Source organism: Palaemon carinicauda, chromosome 1 (assembly GCF_036898095.1).
Source record: "Palaemon carinicauda isolate YSFRI2023 chromosome 1, ASM3689809v2, whole genome shotgun sequence".
NCBI classification, from domain to species: Eukaryota; Metazoa; Arthropoda; class Malacostraca; order Decapoda; family Palaemonidae; genus Palaemon; species Palaemon carinicauda.
This window is the reverse complement of record NC_090725.1, coordinates 204,200,826-204,221,566: the sequence shown is the minus strand read 5'-3', so window position 1 is coordinate 204,221,566 and position 20,741 is coordinate 204,200,826. Positions and strand designations below refer to the sequence as shown.

The window sequence follows — 20,741 nt, the reverse complement described above, 5'->3', positions numbered from 1 at the left end:
ACATTTCAACCAATTCATACAAAACGGAGGACGATGGCAGCGCTACTGTGCTAGTAGTGCAAACAAAAGCAACGAAGATTATCCTCAAGAGCAGGGGTTCCCAACCTTTTTGCACTCGCGACCCCTTTGCTAAAAATCTGAAACCCATGCGACCCCCTACTTAGGGTTTACTATCATCAGCTTAATTTTCCTTTTATTTTCTGTTAAGTTAAGGAGAGGGAAAGAAACATCTAAGAAAACATTTAAAATTGCTGTAATTATTTATTAGCAAATTAAATCACATTGGTCCAACCTGAATTCACAAAGAGAACATATATTTCTTAAAATAATATTAACATAGGTTTGAACAGCTATCCAACCCAGCTAGTGGGATGTCTGATGTTGCATTTCAGCAGCAGGCTTTGAATTTCGTGGCCGAACGTTTGTTAGAGCCAGTCTCATGTCATCTCCAACATCCAATCTGTTCCTATTCTTTGTTTTCATATTGACAAGAGTGGAAAATCCAGCTTCACACAAGTAGGTAGAAGCAAATGGAACAAGGACACGTAAAGCTATCATGCTGATTTTGGAGTATGACTGATACATACCGCACCAGAACTGAGTCACAGATTTCACCTTGAAGAGATCACGAGCTGATGAGTCGTTCCTTAGATCCAGATATTCATCTTGGATTTCATCTGGGATGCTGGATACATCAAGTTCAGTACAAAATGGGTTCCTTACCAGGGCCTCCTGTTCCTGTGAAAGCTCAGGGAAGTAACGCTTAACTTCCTTTTCTAGAGACTGAAGATGTTTGATAATTTCATCCTTGAGGAACTGATCCAGTTGGATGTGAGACTCATCCATCACTCCACAAAGTTTTTCAAACATAGCAATGTTTCCAAGATTGGTTTTCCGACGCCAGTTTTGCAATTTGGAAACAAAGGCCCGAAGACTATCTTGAAAAAGGAGAACATGTGTTTCCCTTCCTTGAAGCTTCAAATTGAGCTTGTTCAGCTGGTCAAAAATGTCGGCTAGGTACGCAACCCTTTTATTCCATGCTTCATCTTCGAAGTGGACAACAAGATCTTTCCTTTCTTGAGTCTCCAGGAATAGCTTTATTTCATCTTTCAGTTTAAAGACACGATTAATAACGTTTCCTTTCGACAACCAACGTACTGCTGTGTAGAAGAGAAGGACTTCGTGGTCAACATGCATGTCTTTGCATAGTTCTTTGAATAGGCGAGTGTTGAGTGCTTTAGTCTTGATATAATTTACAATTTTGATTACAGATTCAAGCACTTCCTGCAGAGAAGCAGGGAGAGTCTTACTGGCGAGAGCATATCGGTGAATTATGCAGTGGATGCCCTTTGCTTGAGGTGCTAGCTTCTTCACTCTCGATTGGAATCCTGATTTCGATCCCAGCATAGCCGGTGCCCCATCCGTACAAACCCCACACACGTTTTCCCATTGAAGATCTTCCTCTTGGAAAAAAAGTTGAAACTTTTTCCATGACATCATCAGCTTTTGTTGTGGTTTCAAGTGCACTGCAGAATAAGAATTCGTCTTTAATGTCACCTGAATTAATGTATCTCACGAAGACAAGCAACTGAGAACATGAACTTACATCTGTTGACTCATCGAGCTGAAAGGAAAACAAAGGGGAACCCTAAATTTCAGTCAAAACCTGTTCCTTCACATCCATAGACATTTTAGAAATGCGCCTCTGTATAATATTATTAGACAGGGATACTTACTGCATCTTTTTTTGCACTGGCTTCTCCAAGAAAAAGATTTACTGCTTTCATCATGCAGGGTTTAATAAGTGTTTCCCCAATCGTGTGAGGCTTTTTTTGATTAGCAATTTCGAATGCAATCTCATGTGAGGCTTCCAATACGGTTGTTAAAATAAAGCAAAAATGTTGAATAATGCACGCTTTGGAACACTGACTGGTGGTGAGTAATTTACGAGCCGGGTGTAAATTTCTTAATGCATACGATAGACACGTAAATAATAAAGAAAAAATGCATGACTAAGAACAAATAGATACACATGAAACATATTGCCAGAAGAGCAAAAAAGAAGTGTAATCAGCAAAAGGTTGTTACTCGAAGGTTTTGCAGGAATAAGTTCTTTTCTATAAATTTCAGTAGTTATGTCTACCAAAAAATATAGAAAATTCAGACAGCTTTTCATCTATCTCTTGATAACTTTGCTCTTACTTTTGCTAAGAGCTCTACATTAAAAGATTGTTATTCAAAGGTTTTGCAGGAATAACTTCTTTTTATGAATTTTGTCTAACAAAAATACAGAAAATCATACAAGAACTAAAATAACAATAACTCGCATAAAGATAGGCATAAAATTTATAGTAAATCGTAGCCACTTACAAATCAAAGAGAAAACTAAAACTGTCAGAATAATCAAGTTTGTCTTCAATATTCAAGTCACAAGTGGAAAAGTTAAATAATCCACTCCGTAAATGACGGAAAAAAATCTAATCCATCGTTCATGAAACAACATAAAAACGTTAAACAAAATACACAAACATAAGAAAAAAAGAAATTTTTAAACATGATAAACAAGAGAATAATAATCATCACTTAATAATAACTTACCCTAAAATAAAATACAAACACAAAAATATACATATGAGAATGCAGCAAGGTATCACATGTAGCTCACGTTTTGCTTTGCACCGAAACAAAATAAATGTAAGAGCATGAAAAATGTAACTGATGAAATAAAATTAATGTTATCCCAAGCTACTTCTAACAAGGATACGCGACCCCCCTGCCAAGGCTTCGCGACCCCCCAGGGGGTCGCGACCCACCGGTTGGGAACCCCTGCTCAAGAGGATGCTGGCCTGATGAATTTTTAAACACTTTTTCATAGTTCGAATGGCAGTGTTGATTTTGATGGTTTTAAATTTCAAGTTTACTGAATTGCCTTTTTTTTTCTTATTTTTTAAACTTGTTAGCATTATTGGTTTCCTGTATACCCAGGACCCATAGTGTAGGTACTGATAACCTGCACCACTTGGCAAATAATGTAAACATTCCTAGTTGTCCGAAGCAAGTAATGATATCAGCTGAACTGATCACAGCACCCAAAAAAACTTAGCTTGATAAAATACAACCAAAATTTAAAACAGAAGCACATAAATGTTTTATTAAAGCACAGTTAACTATTTAGATAGTAGTAATTTTCTGAAATGCAATAATGCTTCCGAAACGAAATTGAATAATGAGAGAGAGAGAGAGAGAGAGAGAGAGAGAGAGAGAGAGAGAGAGAGAGAGATGCCAGAAAACTTGATTATAAAGCCTCAATAGACTTAGCAAAGAAACAAAGATTTCATTTATTACAGAGAGAGAGAGAGAGAGATATGCCAGAAAACTTCAAATCATTCATCTCTCTCTCTCTCTCTCTCTCTCTCTCTCTCTCTCTCTCTCTCTCTCTCTCTCTCTCTCTCTCTGTAATAAATGAAATCTTTTTCTCTTTGCTAAGTCTCTATTGAGGCTCTATAATCAAGCACCACAGAGCTAAAAACCATAAAATATTGTGCAACAGCAGAGTTATTTGATCCGAAAATTGAGGTTGACGACGGACTAGGCAGGATTGGTCAGCTGATTTAAATGTAAACAATGCATATGATTATAATTCGCTATGTTTTTAATTATAAATACTATACTAAAATGTGAATATTACATGAATTATTATTGGATACAGTTAAATGAAACACCAGGGGGAGAGAAGGACGAAACAATATGACAATGTCTGTCTGTATAGACTGCCTTACCTTGTGTAAGACACGAGCTCTTGCCGTTGGGCAGCCCATAAAAAACAAAAACAAAAAAACAATATGACAAAGAGACGAGACAGGGGGAGGCGGTAGCGTGTGTGCATTTGTATTGGCCGGGCCCTGCGGTAGCACATTTCCTCGGCCAAATCTACGCTAAATCAGTGCATTTGGGGAATTCGAGAAGGAATGAAAAATAGGAATACGTGGAATGAGTGATAAGAAAGGGCTTTAGAATGATTAATACGATGAAAATTACGAATAAATGCGAGAAAAGAGATGAATAAAATCACGAAAAATGATGAGAATCAAAAGACTTGGAACGATATGTTGTTGTCTACAAGATGTGTGTGGGAGAGCAAATTAAATGTACAAAAGAGATTTGGTAAAAGGATTAAGGATATAATAATACGAAGTGAAGGGCAATAATAATGTGAAGGAGATATCATACTAATATGCGTGATAGGTTACATCAGTGAGGTAATTCTGTGAAAGTGAATGATCATATCAGTGGGATAATATCGTGAAAGTGAATATAGGTTGACGACTGACTACACATCTGAATGTAAACAATGCATGACATTACAATTCGCTATGTATTTAATTATAAATTCGATACTAAGATGTGAGTATTACATCCATTATTATTGGATACACTTAAGTGAAACGCCAATAAAATCAAAATCCGGTGTATTTCAAGCATAGCTGTAATTTTTTTACCACAGTAAATGGATACACACTGTACAGAGTTAGGATGGTTCGCAGCGCTGGCTATTTGAAATAATTGCCCAGCTTGAATTTTATTGGTTTTTATGAGAATTTTTATTTGATAGGTATTGCATCATTCTTGGCAACCCAATGCTGTTGCCAAGCATTAGAAATCAAATTCTTAATGTTGGGTAAACAATAACTTTTTTTTATTTCTTTTACCTCCTTGGCTGCGGAAAAATTAAACTGCGAAGAAACTGTGATTAACGAGGTCTAACTTTATATTTTTACGAATAGAACTTACCTGGCAGTTACATATACATAGCTAATTATCTCTATTTCGGCAGAATTTTTCTAAACTAGGCAACCGCCTTGTGGTGGTTGGGTGGTAACACCCGTTAAAGGGTGGTAGGAGGAATCATTCCCGTTTTCTGTTCTTCAGTTCATCTCTGCCGGCCGGATCGACAACACGTTGGTCCGTCATTAAGAGTTTTTCTTCGCTTTCCCTGCTCGGTGTACCAGTCTGCTTTTTTGGTGAAGTACTCTGATTTGGGGTTTTGGCAATCGTTGTATTTTGTTTTCTCTTTGCTTTTTTGCTGTTTTTCATTATGAGTGAAAAGAGTCATTACCGTATCTGTGCGAATGAGGAATGTAAGGTGAGACTACCGAAAATGGCGGTAGACCCTCACACCGTTTGTTCTAATTGTAGGGGTTTTGTTTGTGCCCTTGATAATAGGTGCGGGGAATGTAAGGTTTTGGATGAGAAAGATTGGTTAATTATGAAGCGCTATGTGCGTAAGCTAGAGCTCGATAGAGTTAGGAGAGCTTCTAGGTCTAAGTCTAAGTCTGTTAGTGGTAAGGAAGACGAACTTAGCGTAGATTTATCTATTGATCCTATTATTGATTCCTCTTTGGAGGTTGATCCTTCCCTTGAGGTAGTAACTCCTGCACCTCCTACAGGTTCCGTATCTACGGATGACCCTCGGTACGCTAGCCTGGCGGCCGAGTTGAAGGCCATTAAAGAACAACTGGAGGCCTTTAAAGGTAAGGAAAGTGAAAGTGCTTGTGTTAGTGCAGTGGAGGTGGCGACTGACCGAATCTGTCATACCCCTAGGCCTAGACCTCTACCAAGCTCCCAGGACCAAGGGAGAAGGTACGTCGATGACCGAAAGGGGGTGAGAGGTACGTACCCTCGGTCAGCCGTCGCCTCAGACAGTCCTGTTGTCGATTCCCAGGCTGCTCTTGACCGTCACGGGAAAGACGTGTCGGATGTGTTGTTTTCTTCTCCGAATTCGTCCAGACGTAAATGGAAGTTTGAAGCTTCAAGACCTACTAATAGGAGATGGAACCACGACGAACGGTCTCGTTCTTTCTCTCCCGGTTCTAGCAGTTATGAACCTTGTCCGTCGGAGGATGATTTCGACTCCGTGCCTGTGAAAAGGGCGAAGCCTACTGCCGAAGATCCTCCCCCTTCTACGAGTGTTTTTCGTCAGCCCCCCCCCCCCCCCCTTCGGGGCCGCAAGACCCAGCTGATGTTGCTAAATCCTTTATGTCTGTCATGCAGGAACAACTTTTGACTTTAGTGCAAGCCTTTAGCCGCCCTCACGCCCAGTCTGACAGACGTAAAGACGACTCGTTACCGATTAAGAAGTCTGCTTCTAAGAGAGAACGGAGTTCTTCTTTAAAGAAAACTTCTCCCTCTCTACGCCAGGATGAGGAATGTGTGCTTTCGCCAGGCGATACTTCTTCGCGATACCAGGGCGATACGTTTTCTCGTTCTCGATACCGGGACGATACCTTATCGAACGATGCTGCTTCTCGTTCTCGATGCCAAGACGATACCGCCTCCCGTTCACGTTACCAGCACGATACCTCCTCTCGTTCTCTTCGCCACGACGATACCTCCTCTCGTTCGCTTCGCCACGACGATACCGACCCTAGTTCTCGACGCCACGACGATACTGCCTCTCGTTCACGACGCCACGACGATACCGCCTCTCATTCTCGCCGCCACGACGATACCGCCTCTCGCTCTCGACATCAGAACGACTCTGCCTCTCGTTCTCGGTCCCAGGGCGATACCACCCTGCCTCTTCGGGACGATACTGCCTCTCATCCCTAGGATTCTTCTAGCGCGGGACTCCAGGATGCAACCCGTCTTTTGCAGGATGATGCCTTTGATTTGCCCTTGTCGGGTTCTAAGGATCCTTCTTCTCTTTCGAAGGATATTGCAGATGTGGATCAGGACCTCGAGGATGTTTCTGATGACGATGATAATCCTGCCGACGCTGTGGGAGATTACAAAGTTCTCTCTCGCTCCCTTCTTGAACTTTTTGGAGAGGAATTCCAACCTGCTGCCCCTCAATCTCCTCAGTCCCAATTTAACAGAAAGAAGGCCAAGAAACAGTCGGCCTTCATCAAGATGAAGCTGTCTATCTCCGCAAAGAAGGCTCTCACGAAGATTGATGACTGGATGATGGAGCGGAGACAAACAGTTAAGACTTCCTTCTCGTTTCCACCAGCTCGTCTTGCTTCAAGAGCGGGTATGTGGTATGCAACTGGAGAACCTTTGGGTCTGGGAGTGCCTTCCTCCTCCAAGGGTGACTTCTCTGGTTTAGTGGACTCTGCTAGAAGGCATGCTCTCAACTCAGCCAAGGTCATGTGGTCGATGTCGGAGCTGGCTGGATCATCTCGTCAAAGGTATTTTTAGAGCCTTTGAGGTTTTTAGTTTCCTAGACTGGTCGCTTGGGACTCTCGCAAGGAAAACTGACCAGATGGAAGGATCTAGGGACCTTACCAGTATTATGTCCTGTATGGATAAGGCCCTCAGAGATGGGGCGAATGAGTTGGCGGCTCTGTTCTCAGCTGGGGTCCTAAAGAAGAGAGCTCTGCTTTGCTCTTTTGCTTCTAGGTCTGTTACCACTGCACAAAAGTCTGAGCTTCTTTACGCCCCCCTCTCTCAACATCTTTTTCCCGAGTCCCTGGTTAATGACATTACGCTTTCTCTGGCCCAAAAAGCCACCCAAGACCTTTTATCTCGTTCTGCTCGTAAGCCCTTGGCAGCCCCTCCTTCTTCTTTGAAACGGGAGGAAAGGAGATTCCAGCAGCCCTTTCGGGGCAGGACTACTTCAAGACCAGATTTTAGAGGGAGAAGGCAAGTATCAGGACCAAGATCTACCAGGGGTTCTTTCAGACCTCGCTCCAGAAAATGAAGTTCGTCTCCTCCAGACAGTAGGCGCAAGACTGTCAGGTTTTTGGCAGTCTTGGAAGAGGAGAGGGGCAGACACCTGGTCCCTCTCAGTCATCAAGGAAGGATACAAGATCCCCTTTCTGAAAAAACCTCCTCTCGCAGATGCTCCGCTGGCCTTAGTAGCCCGGTACTCAGATCCGGGGAAACAGAAGGCCCTAAGGTCGACCAAATGCTAGACAAGGGGGCGATAGAACCGGTTCGGGATCTATCCTCCCCAGGCTTTTACAATCGCCTGTTTCTGGTCCCCAAGAACTCGGGCGGATGGAGACCCGTCCTGGATGTCAGCGCTCTCAACGTATTTGTGGAGAAGACAAAGTTCTCCATGGAGACGACTCAGTCGGTGCTGGCGTCAGTACGTCCAGGGGACTGGATGGTGTCCCTCGACTAGCAGGATGCATATTTCCATGTCCCCATCCATCCGACTTCGAGGAAGTACCTGAGATTTGTAATGCAGGGCAAGTGCTTCCAATTCAGAGCTCTTTGCTTCGGTCTCAGCACGGCTCCTCAAGTCTTCACCAGGGTAATGGCGAATGTGTCAGGTTGGCTGCATCAGGAGGGGATAAGGATATCCTTCTATCTGGACGATTGGCTGATTCGTTCACGATCGAGGGAGAAATGTCTGGAGGATTTACGGAAGACTTTTATGATGGCTCAAGATCTAGGCCTGGTCATCAACAGTTAGAAGTCTCAGATCAGACCGAATCAGACTATTCTCTATTTGGGGATAGTTCTGAATTCAGTTCTTTTTCGGGCTTCTCCCTCTCAGGAAAGACAGACCAAGTGTCTCGTAAAAGTCAGAACTTTCCTGGACAAGAAGAGATGCACAGCGAAGGAGTGGATGAGTTTGCTGGGGACTCTATCCTCCCTCGAACAGTTTGTCTCTCTGGGGAGACTCCACCTAAGGCCTCTTCAGCACTTTCTTTCGAAGACGTGGAACAGAAAGATGCAGGAAGACTCCTTTTCCTTCCCCATTCCAATAGAAGTCAAGACTCTTCTGAAGTGGTGGCTGGACCCAACCTTGTTAGGGGAAGGGATCTCCTTACACAAGAACCCAGACCTAGTGTTGTTTTCAGACGCATCAGAGTCAGGCTGGGGGGCAACACTAGGAAGCAAGGAGGTCTCAGGCTATTGGGAAGGAATTCAGCTGGGATGGCACATCAACAACAAGGAGCTGATGGCCATTTTTCTGGGGCTAAAGGCCTTCAAGGACTTGGTGTCTGGGGAGATTGTGGAGGTCAACTCAGACAACACCACAGCTCTTGCTTACATCAGGAAGCAAGGAGGGACTCACTCTCTGTCTCTGTTCGAGACAGCAAGAGAGCTCCTTCTTTGGGCGAAGGAGAACAGGATAAACCTGCTGACGAGGTTTGTTCAGGGACAGAAGAATGTGAGGGCGGACATGCTCAGCAGGAAAGGGCAGGTCCTTCCCACAGAATGGACCCTCAACCAACAGGTCTGTCAGAGTCTCTGGAGGCTGTGGGGGAGACCCCTCATCGATCTTTTCGCCTCCAACTTATCCAAGAGGATCCCCATCTATTGCTCCCTAGTTCCGGACAGGGAGGCAATAGCAGTAGACGCCTTTTTGATGGATTGGACGGGGATGGACACTTATGCTTTTCCCCCGTTCAAGATCATCAATCTGGTAGTCAGGAAATTCGCCCTCCTCGATTCGGGACGGATGATCCTGATAGCTCCGTTCTGGCCGATGAGGGAATGGTTCACGGAGGTGGTGGACTTGTTGATGGACTTTCCAAGAAGCCTCCCTGCAAGTCCAAATCTGCTCAGACAACCCCACTTCGAGAGATATCATCAAAACCCCCTAGCTCTCAATCTGACTGCCTTCAGACTATCGAGAAGCTCGTCAGATCGAGAGGCTTTTCAGCGCAAGCTGCGAAAGCTATCGCCAGAGCGAGGAGGGTCTCTTCGCAGAGGGTCTACCAGTCCAAGTGGGAGACTTTTAGGGCTTGGTGTAGGAAGCACAAGATTTCCTCATCCACTACCTCTGTGAGCCAGATTGTGGATTTCTTGTTGTACCTCAGGCAGGACGCTAAGCTAGCTGTGTCCACTATCAAGGGGTACAAAAGTATGCTCTCTTCCGTCTGTTGGCTTAGAGGCTTGGACTTGTCTCGCGATAAGGACTTACATGACCTCTTGAAGTCTTTTGAGACGACCAAGCAGACCCAGTTAAAGCCCCCTTCTTGGAACCTTGATGTGGTTCTTAAATTTCTGTGCACCAAGAGATTTGAGCCCATCTCACAGGCTCCCCTTAGGGAGGTTACCAAGAAGACCCTCTTTCCTTTGGCCTTAGCAACAGCTAAAAGAGTTAGTGAAGTCCATGCAATTGAAAAACAGGTAGGCTTCAATCTGAATGGGGCAGTTTGTGCCTTGAGATTAGACTTTCTCGCTAAGAACGAGAACCCTTCTAAGCCCTGGCCGAGGACCTTTGAGGTTCCTAACTTGACCAACCTAGTGGGTCAAGAGCAAGAGAGGCTGCTCTGTCCAGTACGAGCCCTCAAGACCTACTTGTCTCGCACGAAAAGTGTGAGAGGCTCTTCTAGCTCCCTGTGGTGTTCTGTGAAAGATCCTCAAAAGCCCCTTTCCAAGAACGCTTTGTCCTTTTTCCTGAGGGAAGTGATAAGAGAAGCGCATCTCTTGTGTGAGGAGGAACACTTCGGACGTTTAAAAGTGCAAACTCACGAAGTGAGGGCCATTGCGACCTCGCTTGCTTACCGCAAGAACATGTCGCTCCGTCAAATTATGGATGCGACATTCTGGAGGAGCAACTCTGTGTTCGCCTCTCATTACCTCAGAGAGGTGAGGGTGGATTATGAGAAATGTTATACCTTGGGACTATACGTAGCTACGGCTTCTGTATTAGGCAAAGGAGTTATTACCTCCCCTCAACCTTAGTTTTGTTTACTTGTGCATAGGTTGGTGTATTTTTTATTGGTTGTCTGACGACTTCGACTTGTGTACAGTCACCTCAGTCTAGTTAGATAATTTTTATCTACTTTGCAAATGTTAGGTGGTTGGTTTGGTAAAGTTGCGGTTTTTTATTTTGGGCAATAGGTAGTCCTGAAGTCTAGTCAGATTGTTGGTCTCACCCCGTTGACAGACTCGATTGAGTGTTTTCAGCACTGCAGGTCACATCCTGGCTGACACTCCTAAGGGAAAGCGACTCAAGAGGCAGGAACCTTTGAAGTCAGCTACCTTAGCAGGTAAAGAATCAAGGTTTTATTTATCCTACAGCTTTTTTGGTTATTTCCCCAACGATGTTTACTGTCTATCACCCTCCTCCAAGTGTGTTAATCAGCTATGTATATGTAACTGCCAGGTAAGTTCTATTCGTAAAAATGGAGTTTTTATGATAAAACAAAGTTTTATGAATACTTACCTGGCAGTTATATATACATTCAAAGGCCCACCCACCTCCCCTCAGGAGACAGGTCGGGCATAGATGAACTGAAGAACAGAAAACGGGAATGATTCCTCCTACCACCCTTTAACGGGTGTTACCACCCAACCACCACAAGGCGGTTGCCTAGTTTAGAAAAATTCTGCCGAAATAGAGATAATTAGCTATGTATATGTAACTGCCAGGTAAGTATTCATAAAACTTTGTTTTATCATAAAAACTCCATATTTACCGTATAAAAAGAATATTTCAGCGAAATTATCTGGAGTTTTATGTGCTATTTATTCCAAGGATGAAAACCTGGCCTGAAAAGAAAAAAAAATCTATACCATGACATTAATGTAAAATTCTTGGATCCCATAGGAAAGTCTCTTGTGAAATGAAGAAGTAAACAGCATCATTACAATTATGAGAATTTTCTTTGTCCATTTAGAGCAGGCCTGTGCAACCTGCGGCCCGACCCTCAATAAAACGGATTTTGAGCGAAGCGAAAAATCTTTTTTTGGGTGAGATAGCCGTGTCGTCCTGATCGAAGGTTCCTTCAGTAGCTTCCTAAGGGTATATATGACTACAGTAGATATTCCCAGAGAATTAAACTAAAGGTTTCACAGAATTCTAACTTCTGGCGCGAGTACCCTTAAGGTTTCCTTTTAGGATATCGTATAGTAACAGGGGACGCATTCTTGACACGCCACATAGCGTTTACGCTTCGAGGGGGAAGTTGGTGGCAAGATATGGGAGGAACCATTACAAAGTTCTCCTCCTCTGTTACTGTTATGGTACTCGGATGACGTCATAAACGCCGCCATCTTGGCTGACGTCATAACCTCCCGCTTCCTCCATTCCTTCTGGCGTTGAGGCCAGCCCCCATGATACAGTAAGATTGGGAGGGGGCCTGCCAAGGCCTAAATAGAGAAAAGGGCAGGTCCATCAGGACGACATGGCTATCTCACCCAAAAATAGATGGACTCAGGCCATGTCGTCCTGATGGAAGTGTACCAGAGAATTAATGTATCGTGGATTTTTCCCTTTAGTAGTGCCTTCGACTTCTAGACAATATTCCTTTGGTCTAATGACCCCAGAGATGAGTCCTATTGGACTTATGGAAAGTCTCAAAGTTACTTGATAAAGAAACTCGCCCAACATCAGGAAGTACCCGCCGGTCCCAGAGCAAGGTAGAAGATGATGTTAGTATAACGTGTTAGAACAAATTACCTTAGTCAAGATGAGTTTGTTTAAATGGAGGAACAATATTATTTCATTGTTCAGATATAATTATACATTATAGAGGGATATTAAAACTCTCAAACAGTATTTTATTACAATATTAGGGTGAAATAAGACGCACGAGTACAGCAAATTCTTTTATTTGGGCATAAATAAGAATTAGCATACATAAAATAAATAGATGTAAATTATGATGGAATGCAAATCAGTTACATAAACTTGGGACATTAATAGAAATAGTTGTGGTATCTGAAAAGGAAAGCTTGCCATCACACACGTTGATTCCATAGGAATTATAAAGTCTTTCTAGAATGTCTTATATACACTTCATGTTTGGAACACATGGCACAAGTCTTTTAGTCTATGTGACTTCACCTTAGTATAAGAACAGTCCGTAGTGTCACTCGGTGGCACTATTTTCACTGTTGCGCACTCGGGTCAACACAGACACAATTAGAGTTAGAGTCCCGTATAACTCATTGTTCATCGCAGCACTAAACAGCAGGTTGTAACACACTACCTGCAGCTACCACGAAGCGTTTCAATTCTTGCACCTGCTTCGCATAGTGTTTGAAGAACATTCTTGAAGACTTCCAGCCCGTGAATGAGCGAAGACTTTCGAAGTCCATCGACTGAAAGAAATTCAAGGAAGAGGCGACTTTCCTGGGATCGTGACCTGCTGGTGTACTGTCAGGATCCGCTCTGCGAATAAAGTAGGTGATCTTCGCCCTTAGTTGTTTAAGTGACAAGTCAGAACCCGATGTTTCCCCTTTAAAGAGCTGTCCTCCACCGAAGTCCAAAGTTCTTCGAAGATAGACCTTTAGGCTCTCCACTGGGCACAGGGAGACATCTTCCTTCAGAGGTCAGATTCTCCAGGGACCCCACCTTTTGGTGGGTAGATCATTCTTGGCGAGAAACGTTGTGTCAGGAAAGAGGGTTAGCTCGCCTGTTTCTGCAAACTGGATCTGGCCCTCTACCCTTGATAATGCCACAATTTCACTGACTCTAGCCTCCGAGGCTAGAGCAAATAAGAAAATCACTTTTTGGGTCAAATCTTTCAGAGGGCAAGTTTCATTGTCCAAACTTGAGGCAAAATGGAGCACCTTGTCAAGAGACCAGGAGATGGGTCTCGGAGGGAGTGCGGGTCTGGGTCTAGCACATGCCTTCAGCAACAGCAACTCTAGGGTCGTAAATTCGGCTACCTACACTCGCCGAAATAAAAGAATACTATCGGCATAATATAACTAATTCCTAGCAATGAATACTAAATAACTAATACTGTACTGATAATTAGTTAAGAAACCGGGATAGTTGTTCTGGCTAACTAAATAAAGCATGCGAAGCGAACAACAGCGTCAGGGACGCCTGCGGTTAGGCAATAGCTTCACCACAAAACACGTTATTTAAAGATAAAAGGGCGTTACTTTACGGCCAGAGCTAATTTATAAAATATAAGAATATGGTACACAACTTTCCAGGGGTAGAAGAAGCTGAAGATTGCGACATGCTGGTAGTAAATAGCGAAAACGAGGAGAAAACACCTGGTTATAGATGCTACTATAGAAGGAATGGAGGACGTGGGCGGTTATGACGTCAGCCAAGATGGCCCTCAATAAAGGGATTTTGATGAAGGAAAAATCTATTTCTGGGGAGATACCTGTGACGCCCGGTGAAAAGGGTCCTTCTTCACACTTTTCTGATATAAATACTTCCAAATATACCAGAGAAAGTTAAAAGCATGGAATGCAGAGGTTACTACCCTCGCCGAGCACCCTGAGGGTGTCGTGTATAAAGCAGGGGCATGTGAAAACCACTATTCACAGGCTGTCTTCCATTTAGCTAATTCCTTCGGCAAAAGGGATGGGCCGTTACAGAGGCACTAGCTACATTACCTGAACCGCACCACCGACGCCCGACGCGAGCGCCATCTGAACAACATCCTTCTTTTGGACGTCGTAAGCGTTGTTTGCTTCGTGTTTGTGACTCTGCTTGTGTTCGTGTTTTGAGCTGTTTTTTCGCCATGGCTGAAGCTCTTCTATCTGCAGGACCAATGTTAAGTACCATAGATTGTTTTGACAGCTAATTTAGTACCGGGTTTTTATTACTTTTTGCAATTTTAGTGTTTGTTAGTGCGACCGGCCTTACGCCTTCCCCGGTGATGGCAGCCATTATTGTTTGCGTTCATACGTTTCAATTTCTTTTTTGGGCTCAAGCCATGGCGTCCTGATGGAAGGTTCCTGTTTGGTAGCTTCCTTGGGTATAAGACTACTAAGATATTCCCAGAGAATTTAACCACAGGTTATCACAGAATTCTAACTTCTGGAGCGAGTATCTCAAAGGTTTCCCTTTAAGACATCGTAATACAACAGGGGATACGCATGTCTGAACGTGCCACATAGCTATCTCCACCCCGAACAGAGTTAATGCTTCGGTGTGTAAGGGCTGAGAATAGCTGGGAGCCGTTCCACAGCTAATCTCACTCGTGGCTACTACTGATACTCGAGACGTAAACAAACGGACGCCATTGCTCTAATGACGTCACGCGCGTCTTTATCCTTTGTTTAGTAGCTGCCCTACTTAGACGGATTTTCCCTTGTGTTAACTTTATCGCTTTGCATCTTCGCTATGTCGTTACCTTCAGCCTCGCCTTCTTCTGGAAAGTTGAGTACAAGGTTCCAGTATTGTTTAATTAAGCTCTGGCCGTAAAGTAAATATTATTTCGCGAAATAATTGATGTTTTGTGGCAGAGCTGTGCCTCTACCGGACCCGCCATTTTATGGCGTCGTTGTTGTTTTGCATGTCTTATTTAGTTAGCCACAACAACGCTTCCGGCATTATATACTAATCGAATACATTAGTTTATTTAGTCTTCATAGCTAGGAACTTTTATATCGTGTTTAGACGCTTTTTATCGGTCATCGATTGACCTCATACCAGTCGGCTACTATAGCCCCCAGGCCAGGAGCCTACATACAAGTGTTCATGCATGATTTATTAGTGATCCTAGACTAAGTTATGAAGATAGTGGCATTATTATTTTACAATACTTTTGACTAGTGATGCAAATGTTTTCGCCTTCAGGGACCATATAGGGGATAGGCTAGTCAGTGATTCTTTCTAGCCTAACCTAACCTTAGGACCCCTATATGCTTCCTTCATCCCCTGCCTTGGCACTCCCTCTATTTAGCCTTGATCCCTTTTCTGAGTAAAGGGATTAATTGTCTAATAGAGTATTTATATCGCCTCTCAGTCCTCCCTAAAGGAATGAACCCCCTTTAGGATTGCGTCTGAGAGTGAGGTTAGGCTAGCCTACCTCTATGGCTAGGATAGTCTATGACTTTCCTGCGATAGCGATACGTCTTCTTCCTTGCCTAGTTCAGGACTTTTAGCCCTGATCTAGGCCGGGTTAGGAAGGTTTCTCTGTTCCATGCTGAAACTGTACTCTTGCACCGTTTTAGCCGATCAGCCTAATCTTAGGTTAGGGAGTGTCCTCCCTTCCCTTTGTGGCCGCTCTGGTACAGAAACCCTTCCTGGGAAGACCTCTCTCTTCTCCCTCCCCACCTATCTCTTGTATAGCCTAGCCTATGCGTAGGTTAGTTTATACTCATCTGTCCCCTGTCCTACAAATCCTCCTTAGGGTGGATGAGTAGGGCTACCCGAGCTTCCCTGTGCTGTCCGCTCTGGTACATATACCTTCATAGTGTCCTATAAGGTTAGTTACTAGTGTAGCTCTGCATAGGGGAGTCTCCCCCCCCCTCTTGGGTGTTCCCTAGTCCTCCCTTGGGCTACCTGCTCCCGGTCCCTAGTGACCCCTGCTTATGGATGCTAGAGCCTGTCTCTATCATGGGTACACCCCCTCAGGGAGGGGGAGGGATGTCTGGAACCCTGACGGTACTTCCTGCATCCTTTCCCCCCTCCCCCTGTCTCTCTATCTATCCGGGTGCCGGTCTCTTGCCGCCTCTACTGTCGGCAATACCTGCCTCCCTCTTGGTGACTTCCCTACCCTTGCCGCCAGCCCCCCGTGTACCGAGGGACTGCCGGCTGCCGCCGGCTACTACCGGCAGCTCTCCTACTCCTATCTAATCGTCCGCTTGCCGGTCGATCTCCGGAGTGCCGGCATATACTGCCGGCAACCCGATACTACCTGTACCATCCTTACCCCAGTCACCAATCCGGCATCCTCCGGCTGCCGGAGCCGCCGCTCCCTGCCGGCGTGCCGCCGTTGTGCCGGCGGCCGCCATCCTGGTATCTAACTGACTTTGAAAATTGTCTGTTCTAGTGCCAGAATCTACGCTGGAGCGAGCTCCGGCGTGCCGGCGGCTTGCCGGATGCCCCGGAGGCGTCAAGAATACTTGCACCCCCTCTCTGTAGCTATCATAAGACTAAGATAGCCCTACATTGCAAATAGATAAGCTGCTTTGCTTTTAAGATCAGTACCTAGTACTGCTCTATTAGTGATCATGCTGTCTCTTTGCATTCTTCTATTTCCAGCATGCTATGTGCATCTTAGCGCGGCTGGTTGCCAGAAGCAGTTACCCTTAATGAGGCCTTCTGGCTCTTAACTGGGAACCGAATGAATTCGATCCCAACCTTGTCCTTGGCTTTCCATGGAGTTCCAATATAATGGGAATCCTAGGAAACTATATCCAATGATCTCGGTCATTTGGATTATCCCAGGACCAAGCCTATGGTAACCAGCCGGGCGAGATGCATGGAGCGTGTTCTCCTTTACTGTTTCATTCTCTATGCATCACACCTTCTTTAAGTTAAAATTAATGATTAATATTAACTTAATTTAAGAGCCATTCCTATGACTCCCCCATACTCATTTTCTCTTTCTTCCACAGGAGGAGCAGATGAAGTGTGACTTCGCCTACTGTGCTGTGAAACGCTCGCAGTTTTACGGACATACGGCGTGCAGGACTCACGCCCCTTGCTCAGACAAGAAAGGGGATTGGAAGTTCTGGAATCCACTGGAATGTACGGTCTGCCAGGCCTACCTAGTTGAGGCCTTCCATAACCCTCCCTCAGCGGAGGTTAGAGACATTGCTCGTGAAAAACTGCGAAAGTGGGTGCGTGGTTTTCAGAGAAATGCTACTGGACCGTACCTGGCCACCGAAGAACTGAGGTCCCTGTTGTTCCCTAAGGCCTCCCCTGACTCAGTGGTTCCAAAAGAAGCAATCCCCACTGTCCAAATTACGGTGGAACCTGATGTGGTCATGGCTCAGTCCATGCACGAGTGTCGTTTAGATTCCGAGGATGATGAACAGATCTCTGACGTCTCGGAAGACACGGAGAAGACGCTTATGGCTCAAGGAGCCGAAGAGGACGAAGACAAGGTGGAATACACCGAGTCGGAGATTGGAGCTACTCCCTCGTCCATCCCTCCGCCTACTCCTACACCGACGGAAATGTCCATTCCGTCTACCTCCTCGACCCCGGATCCTTCCTCTTCTACCCAAGAACTGATCCGACTGATTAGAGCTGTCATGGACGACAGACTGAAGGAGAACCAGGAGTCCATCAGGTCTATGATTGGATCCAGAGACCCGAAGAAGATCTCGGTCAAGGATCTCCCAGCTTGCTCTCATGCCAACCCGTGGAGGTATGCAGAGCATATGGTTATTGCGACCGGCAGGATCTTTGTTAGTGACAAAATCGGCACGGTCCCGCTGGAAGATGTGGAGTTCTTCCCAAGCTTCGAGGCCTACCCGGACTGTTACGTCCGGCTTCGTTCCGAACCTGCCTCGAAGGAGGAGACCGAACCTAAAGAAGAGATAGTGTTCGATCTCGCAAAGGCCCAGGCTATGCTAGCCTCCGCATTTAAGAGCAGGGGCTTTACCTGCTCTAAGCTTCCTGCCTTGAGCAAGAAGCATCCTACATATGTCGCACCTGACACTGCGATTCTCCCTTTTTTGGAAAAGGCCTTGGCTGCATGCCTTAAAGCGGCGGAAGAAGGAAAACCCTGCCCTGCACTGGAGGAGTGCAGACCCTTCTCCATCGTGACACCCCCTGACACTAGACAATGGAAAGATGTCCAACATACTTTCGTCGTGGGTAGGCTCGATCCTGACGTCGCCGGACGTCAGTTTAATGAAGACCTCCCTAAGCTCAATGATCACCTCCTTCGCCGGGAACAAGACACGAAGGAGAGGCTTGCGGCATCTCTTTCTCATCAAGTCCAACTTGAAGTTATGGCCTGTGACACAGCAGTACCTGATCACTACATGGTACTAGCCAAATCCCACTTACTCACAGTAATGAAGGACTTGTACCATTTCATAAAGGCTCGTAGAGCCTGTCGTGAATTCGTGTTTGTCGGTGCCACCGTGAAACACGAACCCCGGAGGCTGATTTCCTCCAACATCTGGGGAAAGCACCTGTTTCCTTCTGACCTTGTCAAGGAAATAACTGACAGAGCCGCCACGGAGAATAGGAACCTTCTCCACAAGTGGGGCATGTCCAGAAAAAGGAAAACCTCTCAGGACGATGGACCTCAGCCTAAGAGGAAACCTCAGAAGCCAAAACCCCAGCAACGTCAACAACGACGTCAGTTTCCGGGACCCGCTACCTCCCAAGTGGTTGCCCAACCACAACAGACCTTTCAATTGGTCCCCCAACCGGTGTTGTCACAGTCACCGGTCTTCACCCCTGCCTTTGAGCAGCCATCCACTACCTTTCATGCCAGAGGTAGAGGCTCGTCCAGGGGTGCAAGCAGAGACGCCTCTCGTCGTCCCTCCAGAGGTAGAGGAGGAAAGGGAGCTAGCGGCCGAGGCAACAAGTCCTCGGGACACCAGAAGCAATGAAGTGCTTCCGGTGGGAGGAAGACTCCGCCAATTCCAGGATCGTTGGACCTTCGATCCTTGGGCACACAGCATCATCAAGAACGGTCTAGGCTGGAGTTGGGTGCAACCACCCCCAATCTTCCAGCGGTTCTTTCAACAATCGACCCCCATCCTGGAAGAATATGTTCTAGACCTCTTGAACAAGAAGGTGATAAGGAAGGTAAAGTCCACCAGGTTCCAAGGGAGACTGTTTTGCGTTCCCAAGAAGGACTCAGACAAGCTCAGAGTCATTCTGGACTTATCCCCCCTCAACAAGTTCATAGAGAACAACAAATTCAAGATGCTGACGCTTCAACAAATAAGGACCCTTCTGCCTCAAGGTTCCTACACGGTCTCTATAGACCTGGCGGATGCCTATTGGCACATTCCAATGAACCATCACGCTTCCTCCTACCTAGGATTTCGACTCCAAAGAAAAAGCTACGCCTTCCGGGCCATGCCATTCGGCCTCAATGTGGCCCCTCGGATCTTCACAAAGCTGGCGGATGCCATAGTACAACAGCTCCGCCTAAGAAACGTCCAGGTGATGGCCTACCTCGACGACTGGCTAGTCTGGGCTCCATCGCCCGAAGAGTGTACAAAGTCTTGCGACGAAGTTACCCAGTACCTAGAACACCTGGGATTCAAGATCAACGAGAAGAAATCTCGCCTCTCTCCGGCTCAGAAGTTTCAGTGGCTGGGAATCCACTGGAATCTTCAGTCACACCGCCTTTCCATCCCCCAGAAGAAAAGGAAGGAAATAGCAGGGTCTGTCAAGCGACTACTGAAATCCAAACGCATTTCAAGACGACAGCAGGAACGAGTTCTAGGCTCTCTACAATTCGCCTCAGTGACAAACCCAGTGCTTCGTGCACAGCTAAAGGATGCCGCGGGAGTCTGGAGACGATCGGCATCCATCGCTCGAAGAGACCTCAAGAGACGGCTTCCAAACAGACTTCGACGCCTCCTAAAGCCGTGGTCGGAAGCAATGGCCCTGAAAAGGTCCATTCCTCTCCAACACCCTCCTCCATCACTCAACATCCACACGGATGCCTCACTGGAGGGCTGGGGAGGTCACTCCCACCTGAAACAAGCTCAAGGGACCTGGTCTCCACTATTCAAGACGTTCCACATAAACATCTTGGAGGCCATGGCGGTCCTTCTTACTCTGAAGAAGCTATCCCCGCCGCCCTCGATCCACATCCGTCTAACCCTAGACAACTCGGTGGTAGTTCGTTGTCTCAATCGCCAAGGCTCAAGATCGCCCCAGATAAATCAGGTGCTTCTCCCAATCTTCCGTCTGGCGGAGAAGAAGAAGTGGCACCTGTCTGCAGTTCACCTACAAGGATTCCGCAACGTGACAGCGGATGCTCTATCTCGGACAAACCCGATAGAGTCGGAATGGTCTCTAGACGCAAGATCATTCTCCTTCATCTCTCATCAAGTCCCAGAACTTCAGATAGATCTCTTTGCAACGAGCGACAACAATCAACTTCCTCTGTACGTAGCCCCGTACGAGGACCCCAAAGCAGAAGCGG

At 45.7% G+C, this 20,741-nt stretch overlaps 1 protein-coding gene across 1 annotated transcript; it reads right to left on the bottom strand.

Moving 5' to 3' along the window:
* Nucleotides 1-363: 363 nt before the first annotated feature.
* Nucleotides 364-1,497, bottom strand: LOC137637858 (zinc finger BED domain-containing protein 5-like). The gene has a single exon (XM_068369969.1). It carries the CDS (start codon nucleotides 1,495-1,497, stop codon nucleotides 364-366), a length of 1,134 nt encoding a protein of 377 aa, XP_068226070.1.
* Between the last annotated feature and the right edge of the window lie 19,244 nt (nucleotides 1,498-20,741).